General features: G+C 42.8%; 2 protein-coding genes across 2 annotated transcripts in view; both read right to left on the bottom strand.

The window, feature by feature from the left end:
- Positions 1 to 1,291, bottom strand: part of LOC137285337 (uncharacterized) — a 231,844-nt gene extending 230,553 nt beyond the window's left edge. The window contains exons 1-2 of the mRNA XM_067817702.1: positions 976 to 1,291; positions 376 to 430 (exon numbers count right to left, since the gene is read on the bottom strand). Coding sequence (XP_067673803.1) covers positions 376 to 430; positions 976 to 1,032 — 112 coding nt within the window. The 5' untranslated portion in view covers positions 1,033 to 1,291. The remainder of the gene's footprint in view (positions 1 to 375; positions 431 to 975) is intronic.
- A 3,764-nt stretch (positions 1,292 to 5,055) lies between these two features.
- The window catches only part of LOC137285336 (uncharacterized), a 135,010-nt gene continuing 124,298 nt past the window's right edge, over positions 5,056 to 15,767 (bottom strand). Inside the window, exons 66-77 of the mRNA XM_067817701.1 lie at positions 14,542 to 14,700; positions 13,019 to 13,186; positions 12,087 to 12,254; positions 11,410 to 11,574; positions 10,607 to 10,768; positions 9,802 to 10,069; positions 9,351 to 9,447; positions 8,704 to 8,794; positions 8,284 to 8,445; positions 7,848 to 7,970; positions 7,317 to 7,419; positions 5,056 to 5,894 (exon numbers count right to left, since the gene is read on the bottom strand). Coding sequence (XP_067673802.1) covers positions 5,717 to 5,894; positions 7,317 to 7,419; positions 7,848 to 7,970; positions 8,284 to 8,445; positions 8,704 to 8,794; positions 9,351 to 9,447; positions 9,802 to 10,069; positions 10,607 to 10,768; positions 11,410 to 11,574; positions 12,087 to 12,254; positions 13,019 to 13,186; positions 14,542 to 14,700 — 1,844 coding nt within the window. The 3' untranslated portion in view covers positions 5,056 to 5,716. The remainder of the gene's footprint in view (positions 5,895 to 7,316; positions 7,420 to 7,847; positions 7,971 to 8,283; positions 8,446 to 8,703; positions 8,795 to 9,350; positions 9,448 to 9,801; positions 10,070 to 10,606; positions 10,769 to 11,409; positions 11,575 to 12,086; positions 12,255 to 13,018; positions 13,187 to 14,541; positions 14,701 to 15,767) is intronic.

Below are 15,767 nucleotides of genomic sequence, written 5' to 3'. Positions count from 1 at the left end.
AGACTAACGTCAGTACACAAGAGTCCACCACAGGTATCATGTACCAGCTACTCACCCGGTTGACTTACCAGCGTGAGTACACAACGGTCTATCAAAGGTATCATATACCATCTACTCGCCCGGGTGACAGACCAACGTGAGTACAAAACGGTTCACCACACGTATCATGTACCAGCTACTCACCCGAACGACAGACCAATGTGATTACACAACGTTCCACCACAGGTATCATCTACCTGCTACTCTACCTGGTGACAGACCAATGTGAGTACACAACGTTCCACCACAGGTATTATGTACCAGCTTCTCACCTGGGCGACAGACCAATGTGAGTACACAACGTTCCACCACAGGTATCATGTACCAGCTACTCACCCGGGCGACAGACCAATGTGAGGTTCCCTATTGTCTTCGTTGTTTGTCCCTCACTCTGAAACAGAAATTTGTAAAAGAACTCAAGATGAATATTGAAGACAAGCAAGCGTAGTGTAGTTGTTGTGTGGTAAGTCAAAACGCATCGTTAGTGATGACATGGTACAAGACAAGCACGTAGAGGGACCACTCTAGAACCACCCTACCACTACCACACTACCAGCCTACCGCCCTACCACCCTACCACCTTACCCATTCACCATCTACCATCCACCACCCTACCACCTTATATAGGATTTTGCCAGGAGGAATACCCACACTGGACAGCCAAGAGAAACATCACACCTTCTCCCTGAAGGTGAGTTTTGTTTGCTTGCATTTACACTATAGATGTACTGTATTTAAAAAATCTTCACGTTCCAATCTATGATGGATCCTAGCCAAGTTTGAATTAAAATGTCGAGTAAGGTGGACATTCCCGTTTGATGGCATACTCTCTGCTTTCAATACCAACTGGCCTGCAAATAGTCCAACAACACCAAGTCCCTTAACACATCCACGCAGAAACCGACTTCATTAAAACAGAATCTGTAGTCTACTTACCGTAGCGATAATTGAAATCACCACAGTAGCCAGAAGACGTACATGTCCGTCCATCATGGTGAAAGTTCTCCAGCTGGCACACCGTCACGTTTACCGGGCTGTACCCGAGGATTGATTTCATGTCACGCCCAAGTCATGAGAGCCGAATTGAGAGTGTTCTGTGACAAGGGCACACAGTCTCAAGAAGAAACGAAATAGTATCTGCTCAGTATACACCATCGAGTATCACGTAAGCCCAAGTTAGTCATGTCAAAATGACCGAGGTTTGGCCAGTCTACCGGAACTCTAGGTATCACCGCTGTGTAAGTTGTCTTGTGTCAGTGATGTTAACATTGTAGAACAGCGCTGTGGTTGTTACAATGTTTTTATTGGATCTGGTGTGATTCGCTTGAAGGCAGTAGTTTGATGATGAATACATGATGACAGGCAGACAAGTTTAGAGTAGAATTTATGAGCCCTATTCCGGAATAGAATGTAATCGGACCAAGAGAGTATGAAACAAATCTGAAAGCTTTTCTTCAGATATGCAAGAGGTGAGCTCTTGCCCGAGTCGTCTGACATTATATGAGCTGTCTACAAGACGATCTCGCCCTGTATACTCTGCCCAGTCTTATTATGGAAGCCTGTCCATTGCGGCACATAGTTCATGTTATCGTTACTGCTTTCACTGCTAAAATAACCGCTTTTCTAATATATGACACTGAATTTGTAGTGCCCTTCTATCTTGTACGGACCGTGTTATAAGTTGTAGTGTAAATTTTGTAATTGTACCAACGTTTAGTGTCATTTGTTGGTTTCACAGTGAGTCAATTAATGACTGAATCCCGTTTAACTTACTGATGTAACTCTAGAACCAGTACTAGCACGGTGTCACAGTGAACGTCTGTTGTAACTTTAGAATCAGTACTGGAACTGTATCACTGTGAACGTCTGTTGCAACTTGAGAATCAGTACTAGACCTGTATCACTGTGAACGTATAGGTGCACTATGTTTTTAACACTATCTATTATGGTAAATTAGAGTAAATTATTGTGACAACCAATCCAAAATTACTGAAACTGATTAAGTGGTATTATATACTAGGCACATAAAGAAACTGTGCATACAAAAAATTAATAAAATCTGACTTTACCAAACCTGTGTAGACACATAAGGATTTAACCTCACAGATTAGTGTCATGTATCCAACACAGATGCACTGCCACGTTCCGTGACGTCAGTGGTTCCGTCCTTGAGACGTGCAATACGTTGTTGCACGTGCATTCCGGGAAAGACAAACACAGCAAATGAATGCCACACAATACTATCACTTTGGAAGGATCAACCCCATGCCAAGCCTAACGTCAGTAGAACGTTATCAGACCACTGGGAATGTCTCAACGACATGTGGCTGTACATTTCCACTGATACCGGAACACCATTTCTGCACAGGTGAGATGCTACCAGAACACAAATGACGTCATCGATCGGCCATGTTGTGGACGTCCACGTGTAACAGCACCAAGACAGGACAGATGGATAAAGGTGACCCATTTTCACCACAGGTTTCAGACTGCAGGGATGACCACCCCGACCATCCCAGGACTTCGCCGTATTCACCCCAACACAGTTCGACAACGTTTACATCATCACGGGATCAGACCACGGCCTATCCTGACACAACGTTATCGTTGCCCGCAGACCCTTGTTTTGGTGGAGAAATGTTGCTTTTACAAATGAGTCAAGTGTTAACAGTACCCATAGTGCACAGGACTGTGTCTTGGAGAGAAATCACTTTGGTGGCGGTAGTTCCGTGATAGAATAATAGCACGCCAAACTCCTTTGGTGATTGTTCGGAGCAACTTGACTGGTATGGGTTATAGGGATCAGATTCTTCGACCTGTGGCAATTCCTCTTCTGCAACGTCATGGCTCTGGGCTAACATTCCAGCATTATAATGCCCGCCCTCACACGACAAGAGTTCCTATGAATTTCTTGCAACACCACAACTTTGACGTACTGCCCTGGTCTGCAAATTCAGTGGATCTCTCATGCTCATGGAGCATGTTTGGGGGCGAGATGGATTGACGTCTACGCCGTCTTCCTCATCCGCCAGACAACGTCCTAGACCTTGCAACAGAACTTGAGAGAATCGTGGCACAAGCCGTCCAAGTTTGATATGTTCAATGCTTCGTGGATACACTGCTGTTCTCAATGACGATGTTGGACATACCCGTTATTGAGCTTGTGACATGGTCGTTTGACCCCTGTCCATCTTGTGGACTCGTGATGTTATTGTGATTGACTTTTCAATTGGAATTCCCCCGACATGTTATCGTGATCCCTCCATATTATTCCAACATTTACGCACTGCTGACCTAATATTGTCTCATCAGAGTTGCCTCCCTTGAGTAGGTCAGACGCCATCAATAGGACTCGTCTCGGTTGTTACTGGATCGGTCGGCGCCATGCCGATGACAGCTGGTTTCGCCAAGATGCACCCTGTCAGGCTTTCGTTACACGTGTAACTCACAAGTCAGAATATAGCAAGGATAGTGTTCAGTACCAAGCATCGTTGAACCACGTTCACATGTCCTCACCCAGGAATGTAAGAAGCCACCTTTTTGCGTAAGCCCAATAGGCTGCAAAGCGAAAATCTAGACAGTAGTGGGGGTTTTGTATCCTTGACTTTTTCTTATAATGGTAGCTCCGGCTCTGCCACCACATTGTGTTTGCAATGTGCAGCGTAATCTCTTGTCATCTGGGACATCACCCCGAGTATCACCCCGAGATTTCAAATACGGGAGCATTGGTAGCTCTTTCAAACACCCATGTTGCTATAACATACTAGAAACACTTGACGCAATCCTACAGACGGGACACACGGACGCGTAGTTATTTCATGAGGTCAGTGGGTGCTCTCTTCCATGTCTGTGAGTGAGTGAGTGAGTGAGTATAATTTTACGCCGCGTTAGTAATATTCCGGCAATATCACGGCACAGCACACGGGAGAAATGAACGCAGGCCTTCGGCGTGACGAGCGTACAGGAAGGAAGTAGATGTTATCCCTTCTGTTTTGCTGGCATACGCCACTCATGTGCCCGGACAGGTGCGCCGGGTGGTTCCACGGTGCGCCATTGCGACGCTGAAATGATTTGAATCATCAAAGTCACCATTTATGGCTAGCAATGTTTCTCGACCAGTCAAAACAACACAAATTATACCTACATTGCTACTACTACGTCTTTCTATTCCTCCCTCACGTGTTGTGGTATATGCTCTACGCCGGAGACACATTCGCCAGATTATTTGGAAATGCCATGTAGAAGCATTCAATTAATTGTTTGATTTATCCCTTCCCGGTAGAAGTCCTTGGGACGACAGCAAAAACAAGACCATACACTCACACGGATCCACGGAGTCGGTCAATGTTAAGTGATGTAATCATAATGAGCTGAAATTTCCACACGATCGAGTTTGAACTTTAAGAACAAAGGAAGGAATGCGACAAAATGGAGCAACATCTTCAGAAATTAATTTTCCAAAATGTCAATGCTTACACCTTCACATCCTCCTCCCTTTTCAGCAACCCATGCTTGTCGTAAGAGGCGACTAACGGGATCGAGTAATCGGACTCGCCGATATGTTTGACACATGACATCGTATCCCAACTGTAGATCGACGCTTATGGTGTCGATCACTGGATTGCCTGTCTGGACTCGAGTATGTACAGGCTGCCGCCTGATAACTTGATTACAGCTGTACAAACAAAAGTCACCCTATGTAAACTGCTGTATTGCGTCATGTACCACGGGCGTCTATCGTGCCTTATATGATTAAGTATCTTGTGTGAAGAATCTATTCATCTAATGAATAAACTTACTTGGAACTTATTGTTAACGTGTTCTTGTGAGTAATCGTGAACATTTCTATTGTTGAGTCGGTGGCCGTCTGATAAACTGGTTGCATTTTCACTCATTCTTGTTTTGTGTGGGTGGGTTCCTGTAAGCCGGTTGAATCTCAAGTCTCGCTTTTAATGTATAAAACTATATGACTTACCTACACATTGCTATGGCAATAAAAAAATAAAAAACAGTCTGTACAAATATATATCATTTTTATATATTCAGATCAAATATGCATGTTTTGTAATTACATTCTCACATGGAAACTACAAATTCCAGTGTTAAACCCCACAAAATTTCTGATCGTATCTCGAAACACTAGAAACAACAAACACTGGACATACACATGTATACTTTCAACATTCACATTACAAGCTCTAAGGATCATTAGGGTATATCACATGATATATTGTTGTAGTTTAATCGTTTGCATATATACAGATGAACACTGAAGGCCTGGCAGACTCAAATGTTTCACTGAGGTACACAATGGCAGTCGGCTATTGGTATTCAGACAGATGCTCTTGTCTACACTGGAAGTCAGTCTGGGTGTTACCCATGTATTTTGCACCAGGAGAGTTTTTATAGATATATATATATATATGAATGTTACGAAGTAGGTTCCATGAGGATCTGTAAGATTGAAGATATGAAGACGGATTCAGGTACTACCAAGAAGTGCCCAACTCTTTAATGTTTTCATTTTTCATACCATAAGATTTCGCATGTGACCGTAGAGAAAAGGTAAACGGAAAACGAGCATGGCATCGGAGGGTGATGAGGTTATAGAAAGGGGTACATTAAATCAAAATTAGGTTGAAGCTATATGAAATGTGTTCAGAAAAATCGAATCACTCTATCGATCTGAAAATCTGCCCCCCGAATTGTAGAAGTCGTAGGCCTCATTAAACTCAGGATTGGGGTACTGAATGTATCCCTGCGGCGCTGCGAAGGGAGACCTCATGTAGTCATGGTAGTTGGAAGACTGGTCTATAATGGAGTGGCGGTCTTTACTGATGCTGTCGCTGGAACGTCTAGAAGGAAACAAAAAACACCCGTGACAGACTCTTCCTTGAGAATAACGCTGCAGTGTCCCGACAGGACAGAACGGCGGGTACAAGCACTACAAACACGTATTTGGCTCTGGATGCTAATGCTAAGATGCCACGTTTTGTGATCCCACTGGTACAAACAGGCACATTGCCAAGGCATAGGAATTGTGAGCAGACCATCAAGAATAGAATAATTGTAGCTGGCTCTGTGTTGTGCAACTCGGGTACAGTACTACAGAGATACTAAACTGACATCCTTGATTGCCCTGCATACTAACACTCTTGATTGCCCTGCATGCTGAAAACCTTAAGCTTGATTGCCCAACATACTAACATCCTTGATTGCCCTAAATACTGACACCCTTGATTGCCCAGCATACTGACACCCTTGATTGTCCTAAATACTGACATCCTTGATTCTCCTACATACTGACACCCTTGATTGCAGAGCATACTGACACCGTTGACTACCCAGCATACTGACACCCTCGATTGTCCTAAATACTGACACCCTCGATTGCCCAGCATACTGACACACTCGATTACCCAGCCTACTGACACCATCGATTGTCCTACATACTGACACCCTCGATTGCCCAGCATACTGACGCCCTTGATTACCCAGCATCCTTGATTGGCCAGAATACTAACATCCTTGATTGCCTCTGCACACTGAAACACTTGATTGCCCAGCATACTGAAACACTTGATTGGCCAGCATACTGACACACTTGATTGCCAAGCATACTGACACCCTTGACTGTCCAGTTGCAGGACATGCGGGGTCACAATGCTTACTTCCAGCAACATCGACGGATTCATACCATTAATCAAGTCTGGTACATATAAGGGAGATGTGTAAGTCAGTAACCAAACTTGGCTGAAATTGGCCAGGCGCTGCAAGTGGAGTGGGACCGACTACCTCAGATCATCATTTGAACACTCATATGGAGTGAGCTTGTGAACTGTTTGAGCGTCTGGCGTACCATAGCAGCATCAGCTTTGAAATATCTCATCTTAGTTTGGTAGTCATAACATAAACGGCGATGTTTCAGAACCGGTTCTACTGTCTCCACGATTCTTTACTTTATCATGAAACAACTAGTACTAGAAATTGTAAAGCTATTTGGTAACATCCCTTGCACTTCTTAAGCAGATATACCACTTGTTCTTTTCAGTAAAAATTGATTGAAACCAGTGAATTGACAGGTTTCGTTTCAATACATTTACCGGCTATGTAATACAGTATACCACTGGGTTTATATAATGTATTGGTGGTTTCAGCAACATACCGACTGAATGTAGGCAAGTGCTCCCTTTGAAGTTACCTGCACCTGTTTCATCGAACTGAAAAACAGTTTTGCTGAACTACCCGACCAGATTGTTCATCATAGGACAACTTACCCGCGGCGGCAGCAACAGCAGCCTATAGCCAGGACAGCCACAAGCAGGACAAAGATGCCGATGCAGACTCCAATGATCACCCAAGGCAGGTTTGACTCGAGAGCTGGGGAGTGAATCACAAGGCAAATAACTGACATTCCAAATTCAACATGCTCTAGCAGTTTCAAAAACGTTAAACTGCACTTTGATGTTAATGATTAATGATAACAGAAAATGTCAACTTCATTTTCATCATGCCACTGGTCAGTGAAAGGTACGGAACGGTCGATCTGACGTGATCTGCTCATCGGTATAGCCTAACTGTGTAGCTGTCACCAGTGTAGTACTCACAGCACTATGTTCTATGTGTGGTGTGTTCTACAGTTACTCACATCGCCGGACAGTAAACGTGTCACCGGTGTAGTACTCACAGCACTATGTTCTATGTGTGGTGTGTTCTACAGTTACTCACATCGCCGGACAGTACACGTGTCACCGGTGTAGTACTCGCAGCACTATGTTCTATGTGTGGTGTGTTCTACAGTTACTCACATCGCCGGACAGTACACGTGTCACCGGTGTAGTATTCACTACAGTCACAGGTCACTGATCCATCTGTTTCATCCCTGCAGATGCCGTTGTTCTTACAATATCCTGTCTCAAGTTTACACTTGGCTGCAAAGATAACAATCAAGTACAAACTGATGAAATAATGCATTTTTTATCTACTATTATTGATGTAGTGTTGGTTTGCCCTGGAAGATGTACTCGTTATTACTGAATGAATGTCATGAAGCCATAGTGCATCGCGTTCACATATTAGTACACGGTACATCCTGTTCCACATATCTGCATAATGAATGATGCTCCAGACCACACCATTGATGTACAGTCTAACGGAGATGTCAGAACTTGCTTTTCACGTGTTTTCTTTTTGAAAAGTCAAAACTTTCACCTCTGAGTAAGAGGTTTTGTGACCATAACTCACAGACACAAGAAGATACGTTGGTGCTCTTTGTTCCGCTGGTAGACAGTTTGCCCGCACAGGCCTTACAGGAGACTTGTCCTGTCTGGTCCTGGTACTGGCCGACTTCACAATCCTTGCAGGAATCTGCAGTTGTGTCATGCCGTGTGCCTACTGGACAGGGCTCTGTAATTAAACCATGTTAGTTATGACATGACATGACCGGGGCATACAGGTATCTTCGATTATCGAAAAGACAAATTGTAGCCTTTAGTTGGGACATGCATCTTCTTGTTACATATTTACAGTGATGATTTTCCACATAAATATTCAAATTTGAATGGATTAAAGGTAGATACATTCATCATTATGTGTTTGGTTGTAAACGAATGTAGTGAAACATGTCGACACTATTCTGAACTATAGAGTTCCATGAGTACTGACCACAAGCTCCAGACTTCATCACTGCACCCTGGTTGCAAGACGGTGTTGTTGTTGGTGAGCCGATGGAGTTGACTGTAATGCCCGCCGCATTCTATAACACCATGAATAGGTAACCGTGTAATAGTAAATCGTCTCTGTCAAATACAATATGTTTCGATATGTACCTGTCGGACATTGTAAACATTGCACAAGAGAAATTTCACATATCTACGGAAATGGTTTTAACATGGGTTTGTGGAAGTCGTGGTGGCTGAGCGGGCTAGGCGGAAAGTGTAATCCCAAATATAAGATATGTTACATTTGACCACTTTGTGAATAACACTGTGTAATCACGGAAATGGTTTTAAGATGGGTTTGTGGAAGTCGTGGTGACTGAGCGGGTTAGGCGGAAAGTGTAATCCCAAATATAACATACGTTACATTTGACCACTTTCTGAATAACACTGTGTAATCACGGAAATGGTTTTGTCGTTTGATTCACATATTTTCACCAAGTAAATATTTATTGTTCTACAGTCTTATGATGAGACCTACTGGCATTGTCCCACAACCCAGGAGACAAAACCACATGCGCCTGTTTGCACGTATGTGCTACTCCCCACACTTAAGGGCAGTCATCTGAAAAACAAATCAGTGCTTGTACTCACCAGTGCTGGAGCGACAGCGGTGTTATCAGCCAGCGCCTGCGTCAACAGTGACTCTGGACTTCTCTCCAAAGTGTTGTCTGTGTTGGGAATTCTCGTCCTATCACCAATATACAACTATATGTCATTGTGCTGAAAGTGGATTCTACCAAGTTTCCAACTTCATGATGGAGAGATGTAGCCTGAACCTGAGAATGCAGTGATCGATCTCACGGACATCGATCCATGCAATGGGGTATGGATTTGGCCGAGCCAACAATCTAGAATCGTCTCTTAGGACAAACTTTGGTAATCAGGTACACGTATCCTCATCCAGAAATCAAATGAATTACAAAAAAGGCTATGAGTAATGATTATTTATTCAAAGACAAAATATCTTATGCGACAGTTATTTCCTGTCTCATTTACAAATATGCAAATCGTACTATTGTCAGTAGAAGAAATTTGCACCTACGGGAGATTTGACGCCGTCAGTTCCGCTGTGACCGATGATGTTGTCTGTCGCTTGGCGCGGGCAGCTGAACAGCCAACAGGGAAGGTGATAGCGATGTTGCCACACGAACTACCTCGGCAGAGGCTGGGGAATGCTCTAGCTCGAACAGCGACTAACACTCTGATCTGGGCTATGATCGTACCATGAATCAAAGTCGGATTACTGCAGCTGTTTACCCTGAAGATAATCCGTATTCTCACTGTCCTTAACAGAGGTGCAGGTGTGGACGCTTCAGAAGGAAGGAAACACAGTCATTACAAAACTATACAGCTCAATGTAAACACACGTGCAACACGTTCCATCATAATGCAGGAGTTTAACTCCATCTGAGGACCTATATACACACATCACCCATCAACAGTAAGCACTCATTAGTGTAAATGTAGCCACTTACTTCAGCCAAGTTTTCTGTTCTCTATAAAGATACTGTCGACACATGAACTCAAGTATTGTGAAACACAAATTCAGTAACATTGAAAAGGTGATTGTCGTAGGTTCAATAAATGCCGAAACTCAGTGAAAATTGGAGAATTCTTAACATAAAACGCATCTGTTTACATGCACAGTATTTACACATGTTTTTTGGCAGATTGTTGCACGATCCTCTTGCAATTCTTCTGTGTACGTTGTGGACGGCGACAGGCATCTTCGATGTAACCATACACATATACATAACATATAGTGAATGCTTTGCATAACATATAGTGATTACTTTAGGTGAGTGGTACTGGTAGTATATGTGCAGACAGTAACGTCCATATCTCACCCGGGAAAGCTACACAAGTCGGCGATCCAGCAAATGCCGTAGTCTGTCCGGCAGGGCAGAAATAACAATAGTCGCTGATATTGGGATTCCGGGTCTCACCGATTGGGCAGTCAGTACACACTCGCGTTAATCGATTGTATCCTTTTCCTTCAGGGCAGTCATCTGAAAAACAAACCATTGGCATTGTATGGTCTATAAATACTGTTTAACATCATGGAGGAACAGGTTTGATGTTTATTTGCATATCTGATCCTTATGATCTTATATAACATACGTTGAATTCTAAATATTTATTTATACCCCTCCAGTATAGCCTATCACGTTAGGATTGATGGTCACAGTTCAGTCACACATAATTATTCAATAGTAATGGTCCCCTTATATGGAACTTATATTCAGGCACTTTACATGCTCACGGTGCTATATACACCACTAGACCTGGTCATAGGACACTATCGTACATTCCGATACTTTTCCAACTCCCTGGGGATCATATACCCATCCTGCCAGTTGGACACAATGATACAAACACTCACATTGCCAGCACTTCCTCACGGGTACCCATTTTACAGCTGGGTGAACTGATACAATGTGGAATTAAGTGCCCACCCCAGACTCGAACGTAGGTACCCACACCAGGAACGTCAGGTTTGAAAGGTACTTTGACACTGACTACAACAGTGGCAATGTTATGATGGCAGTAAGGCACAACTATTGTTGGCTCCGAACAATGAAGCTTCCGGTCCAGTTCCTCGTGCTGGGGGTCAGTGGTTTCCATCTACCTATATGTAGCCAGTTCTTACCGATACATTGGTTTTTCGACGTGGCGTTAGTTACAGAGATCAATGTGGTTGTGTTCACGTCACACTTTATACAAGAGGTCTGTCCTCTGGTCGGCTGGTAGTATCCCTTGCCGCATGGCTGGCAGCCCTGGTTCTCCTTCCTGAAGTAACCTGGCTCACAGTCAACTGAAACAGACACGGTCGCATTTATGAATACATCTTGCACAAGTCAAGCGTCCATTGCGCTTGTTTATTGTTTAACTTCTTACAATATTTAGATTATTAGGCAAATCATTATTCCAACACATGAATAATTATTGACGAGGAACGCTTGGGACAATGTTATTTCATAAAATTGAAATACTGTCAGCTGTAGTATATCAAGCAAACGGATGGGGAGCACGGCGATTTATCTTTTGATATATGGCTGTACCCTGGCTGAAGACTGTAGCAGTGTTAAATAAACGTATAAGCTCAAGGGACACCTGATTCTATAACATTATTGTGGGTGAGGCTGCCTTAAAGATGGCATGAGGGATTAGCTCAGGCTACCCTAGAAAAATTGGATGATAATAAAATCTTCTATGTACTATAAAATATGTTTGCATAGTTTGCTCTTATTGGCATGTGGCAATAAGCTGTATTGCTTCGTTAAATGAAATGAGATAAGAACTCGTTAGTGTTTGAAGGAGATATACCCAGGTCACAGTTGGCTTCTTGAGTTGATCCAGTCAAGGTAGTTGTCTTGCCGGTCGGGCACTGGCGACACTGCTGGGTGGTTCCTGCTGTGGGCAGGTAGGTGCCTAGGGGACACGCGATGCAAGAGCGTGACGTCACATTCAGGTATTTTCCTGCCGCACAGGTAGCTGGAAGGACATCAAAGTGGGTTTACGCCAATGATTTGATAATGATTCACAAATGCAAGATATTTGCATAAGACTGCCATACACACTGCTGACATCATACCATTGAATTGAAAGGAAACATTAGTAGGATTAGAAACACTGGAGAGAAAAATCACTTCTTCTTTCTGCACTATATATGTACTGTCATAACGACAAGGCGTCAGTGAGACTGGAATGTACACATTACTGTTTCTTGTAGTCAACAGAAGGTCATGGTCATAGTGCACGGAATCAACATACATTCGGGTGAGTCAACGGACGGCAACTAAGAGGGAGGAAACGCCAGTTAAGAAACTTGGTCCTGAGTCATTCATGTTTTATAAAGGTATTATATATATATATAATAATAAACCTATTTTCCCAAAGCATTCAATGACAAAATCTAAATGAATATGTACTTCGGTCATATAGTGTAACCCATACTGTAGGAATCACGCACTTTCCGTGACTGTTTATGCCATGACTAGATTATGCCGTAAATTGGACAATGTTTCATCACAACGTCATTGCAAGACAGTGATCACTGAGTGGTAATTGAATATAGTATCTCCTGCATGTCAACGCCTTCCTTAAATAGTTCCCAGTTTCTACCAGTTCATCGCCTGCAGTAAACACCCGCTGCAGTAAACATCCGCTGTAGTAAACACCCGCTGCAGTAAACATCCGCTGTAGTAAACACCCGCTGTAGTAAACATCCGCTGCACAATCTGAAGAATATTACTTACGCACGCAGTGCGTCGGCTGCATGGAGCCCGTTTGTAGCGTGGTGTAACCTGGGGGCGTACAGGTGATGCACACTGCCTTGCCACTTGAGGGTTGGTAGGTACCAAGCTTACATTTGTTACATGCTGTGCGGTCAGTGTCAGGACGATACTGCCCAGCCGGACATAGTCCTGGAATGCAGTCACACGGATTAAGGCAAGATCAGCTGCAATCCCGACAATGTGTCATGATCTGCTTTCATACAAAATTGTACGTAAAGGTAATTTAACATATTTGCAATGTTTTCAATACAAGTGTACCGCATACTCAGATGAGGTGAAGATTGGTGTCCAGGTCACAATTACTTGACTTATGTAGCAGTTAATCGACTTCATAACAAATTCATATTCATTGCATAAACAGCGGAGATTTCCTACCACATACGTTCCACGTAGAACTATCTGACCTACATCCATCCAGACGAATGAGAACCATTACTTTAAAAACACAGTTATGCTTTGCTATACGTAACTTTCCTAAAAGATAGAGGGTAGTACTTGTGTCTTCGTAGTACTATAGTGACACGATACCGATGGCACCCAATACAAATATTCTGGGAGTGCACCTGTGTAGTCTCTGAACGTTTTTACAAAGTTGTACAACTTCAAGCATTTCATACTCATTAAGAGGAACTTTACCCCCATACGATACGTCTACCCCCTCACAGATACGTGCTGCAGATATCGAGTTAAGTCTGATTTACTGTACAATGGATTTCATCTTCAGTGAATGAAGGACAGTGCAAAGGGGACCTGATGTGATTATGCATATCATCCATTGTTTCAATATTAGCAATCGTTGTTTCACATTATGAGTATATAATCTAAGAGTCTACACCTAAAACGTTGCTTTATGCAACAAACATGTTGTTTCCCATGCTCTATTATTGACGTACAGGGATTTGTAAGTGTAAATGCAGGTGTGTGTAAGCATGTGAGTTTGCATGTGTGTGTAAGTGTATGCATGCAAGTATATGTGCAAGGCAATAGCTTGTACAGATCTGGGTGCATGCCGGTAGATGGTACAAGCAACACTAAGACAGTAAGTGGAGTCATACCATTGCAAGGCAGAGTAACAAGAAGTATCCTTGTTGGTTTGACATGGCCCAGGATCGAACCAACAACCATCCGCTGTTTGAGCTGACAGTTTATCCATTAGATCACGTCTACGGTCAGCTAAGGAAAAACTCGTTCTGCAGTTCATCAACTGTTCTCTTAACACATTTCAAGCGCTTATTTCAACATGCCGACGGATGATTGGCACCACACATTTGAAATCACTCCAAAAGTCAATGGGAAAGTTACGTTTCATTAGGAATGAGTCGATAAGTGGACACCTATCTTTGTTTGATTGAGGTACGTAGGAAAAATTGTTTCCGGACTGCATCAAAGCTAGCAACCAACAATATATACACACTATATTAAATGCTACCATTATTACATTCTTGCTTATATCATTATACAACAACGGTGCCTGCTGTGCTCACTGTAACAGTCGGTCTCCGCAGCCGACCCGTTGTTTGCAGTGGTGAAGTTAGAGGTACAGTTGATGCAGGACTCCGCGCCAGTGTTGGGCTGATACGTCCCCACAGCACAGACAGTACACTCAGTACGGGCACTCCGGTACTTCCCCGCACCGCACACCTCTGCAATAACACACCAACAAACGTCTGTTTCTACCTGGTCGTCATTTCATGAAGTGATTTCACGGCTCCAGATTAGTTTTAAACAGGAAAAATACATACGCCTTATTTTTTCAACATAAGAGTACTAGGAAAAGTTAAAAAGTACTGAATGGAATTTAATCTCGTGTTCCGTTTCTTACATTGTTACTCTTGTGTAAACAGCTCAATAAACAATAATGTAATACTTTTTTTCAGATAAATACGTCCGTAAAAATATTCTAAGACCGTATCTGCTACGTTTTCTGACTTTTGTCCCACCCAATCGTGCATATTCTTTATCGGTATTACGCCCATTACCTGGAGCCCTGGACTGATTCCACCGTTACGAAACAACACAGGATGTAAGAAACAACAGGAACGCAGGGATAGGACTGGCTCACTCAACCTGGCATTATGCCCCAATAATCACTCACAGCTGTTTAGGACCAGGCATCTTAGTTGATACTCACAGCGTGGCTGGCTGAGTCAGGAAGGCAGTGCGGTTGGACTGTACATTCCTGAGCCCTGATCTAGACCGCACATGCTATATAAAACCTGCACGTGTGTTGCGGGTATTCCCTTTAGGCACTAATATACAATGGAATTTGGTCAAGGTTGTCACATACATCACTGCTATCTACTATTGTTTAAAAAATGTATGTATGTATTGGATTTATTCAGGCAGAAAGCTGACATTCCGTACATTTTCAAAACATTATAATAAGAAGAATCTGTTCATTTTCAAATCGATTTAAGAGGTCTTTGTAGAGATTTTCCTGCAATTCAGTATATATGCACATTGAGTGTGTTATCTAATTCTACCAATACAGTCATGCAGTCATATTCAAGCAAGGTATTTGGCCTCAAAATTATAAGGAATTTTTTTTTTGAAACTGATAAATCCATCCACTGCAGTTAATAGCACATTTTCGGCACAGTAATTCCAGTTTTTTAAAGTGATTTTCACATATTCTTTCCATTTTGAGTACAAATTCCAACGAAAATAACACTTAAACTTGCTCCATATAGAATACACAAAATGCAGCTTC

This window comes from Haliotis asinina, chromosome 5 (assembly GCF_037392515.1).
Source record: "Haliotis asinina isolate JCU_RB_2024 chromosome 5, JCU_Hal_asi_v2, whole genome shotgun sequence".
NCBI classification, from domain to species: Eukaryota; Metazoa; Mollusca; class Gastropoda; order Lepetellida; family Haliotidae; genus Haliotis; species Haliotis asinina.
Note: the sequence above shows the minus strand (reverse complement) of the source record. Positions and strands in the feature narration are given on the sequence as shown.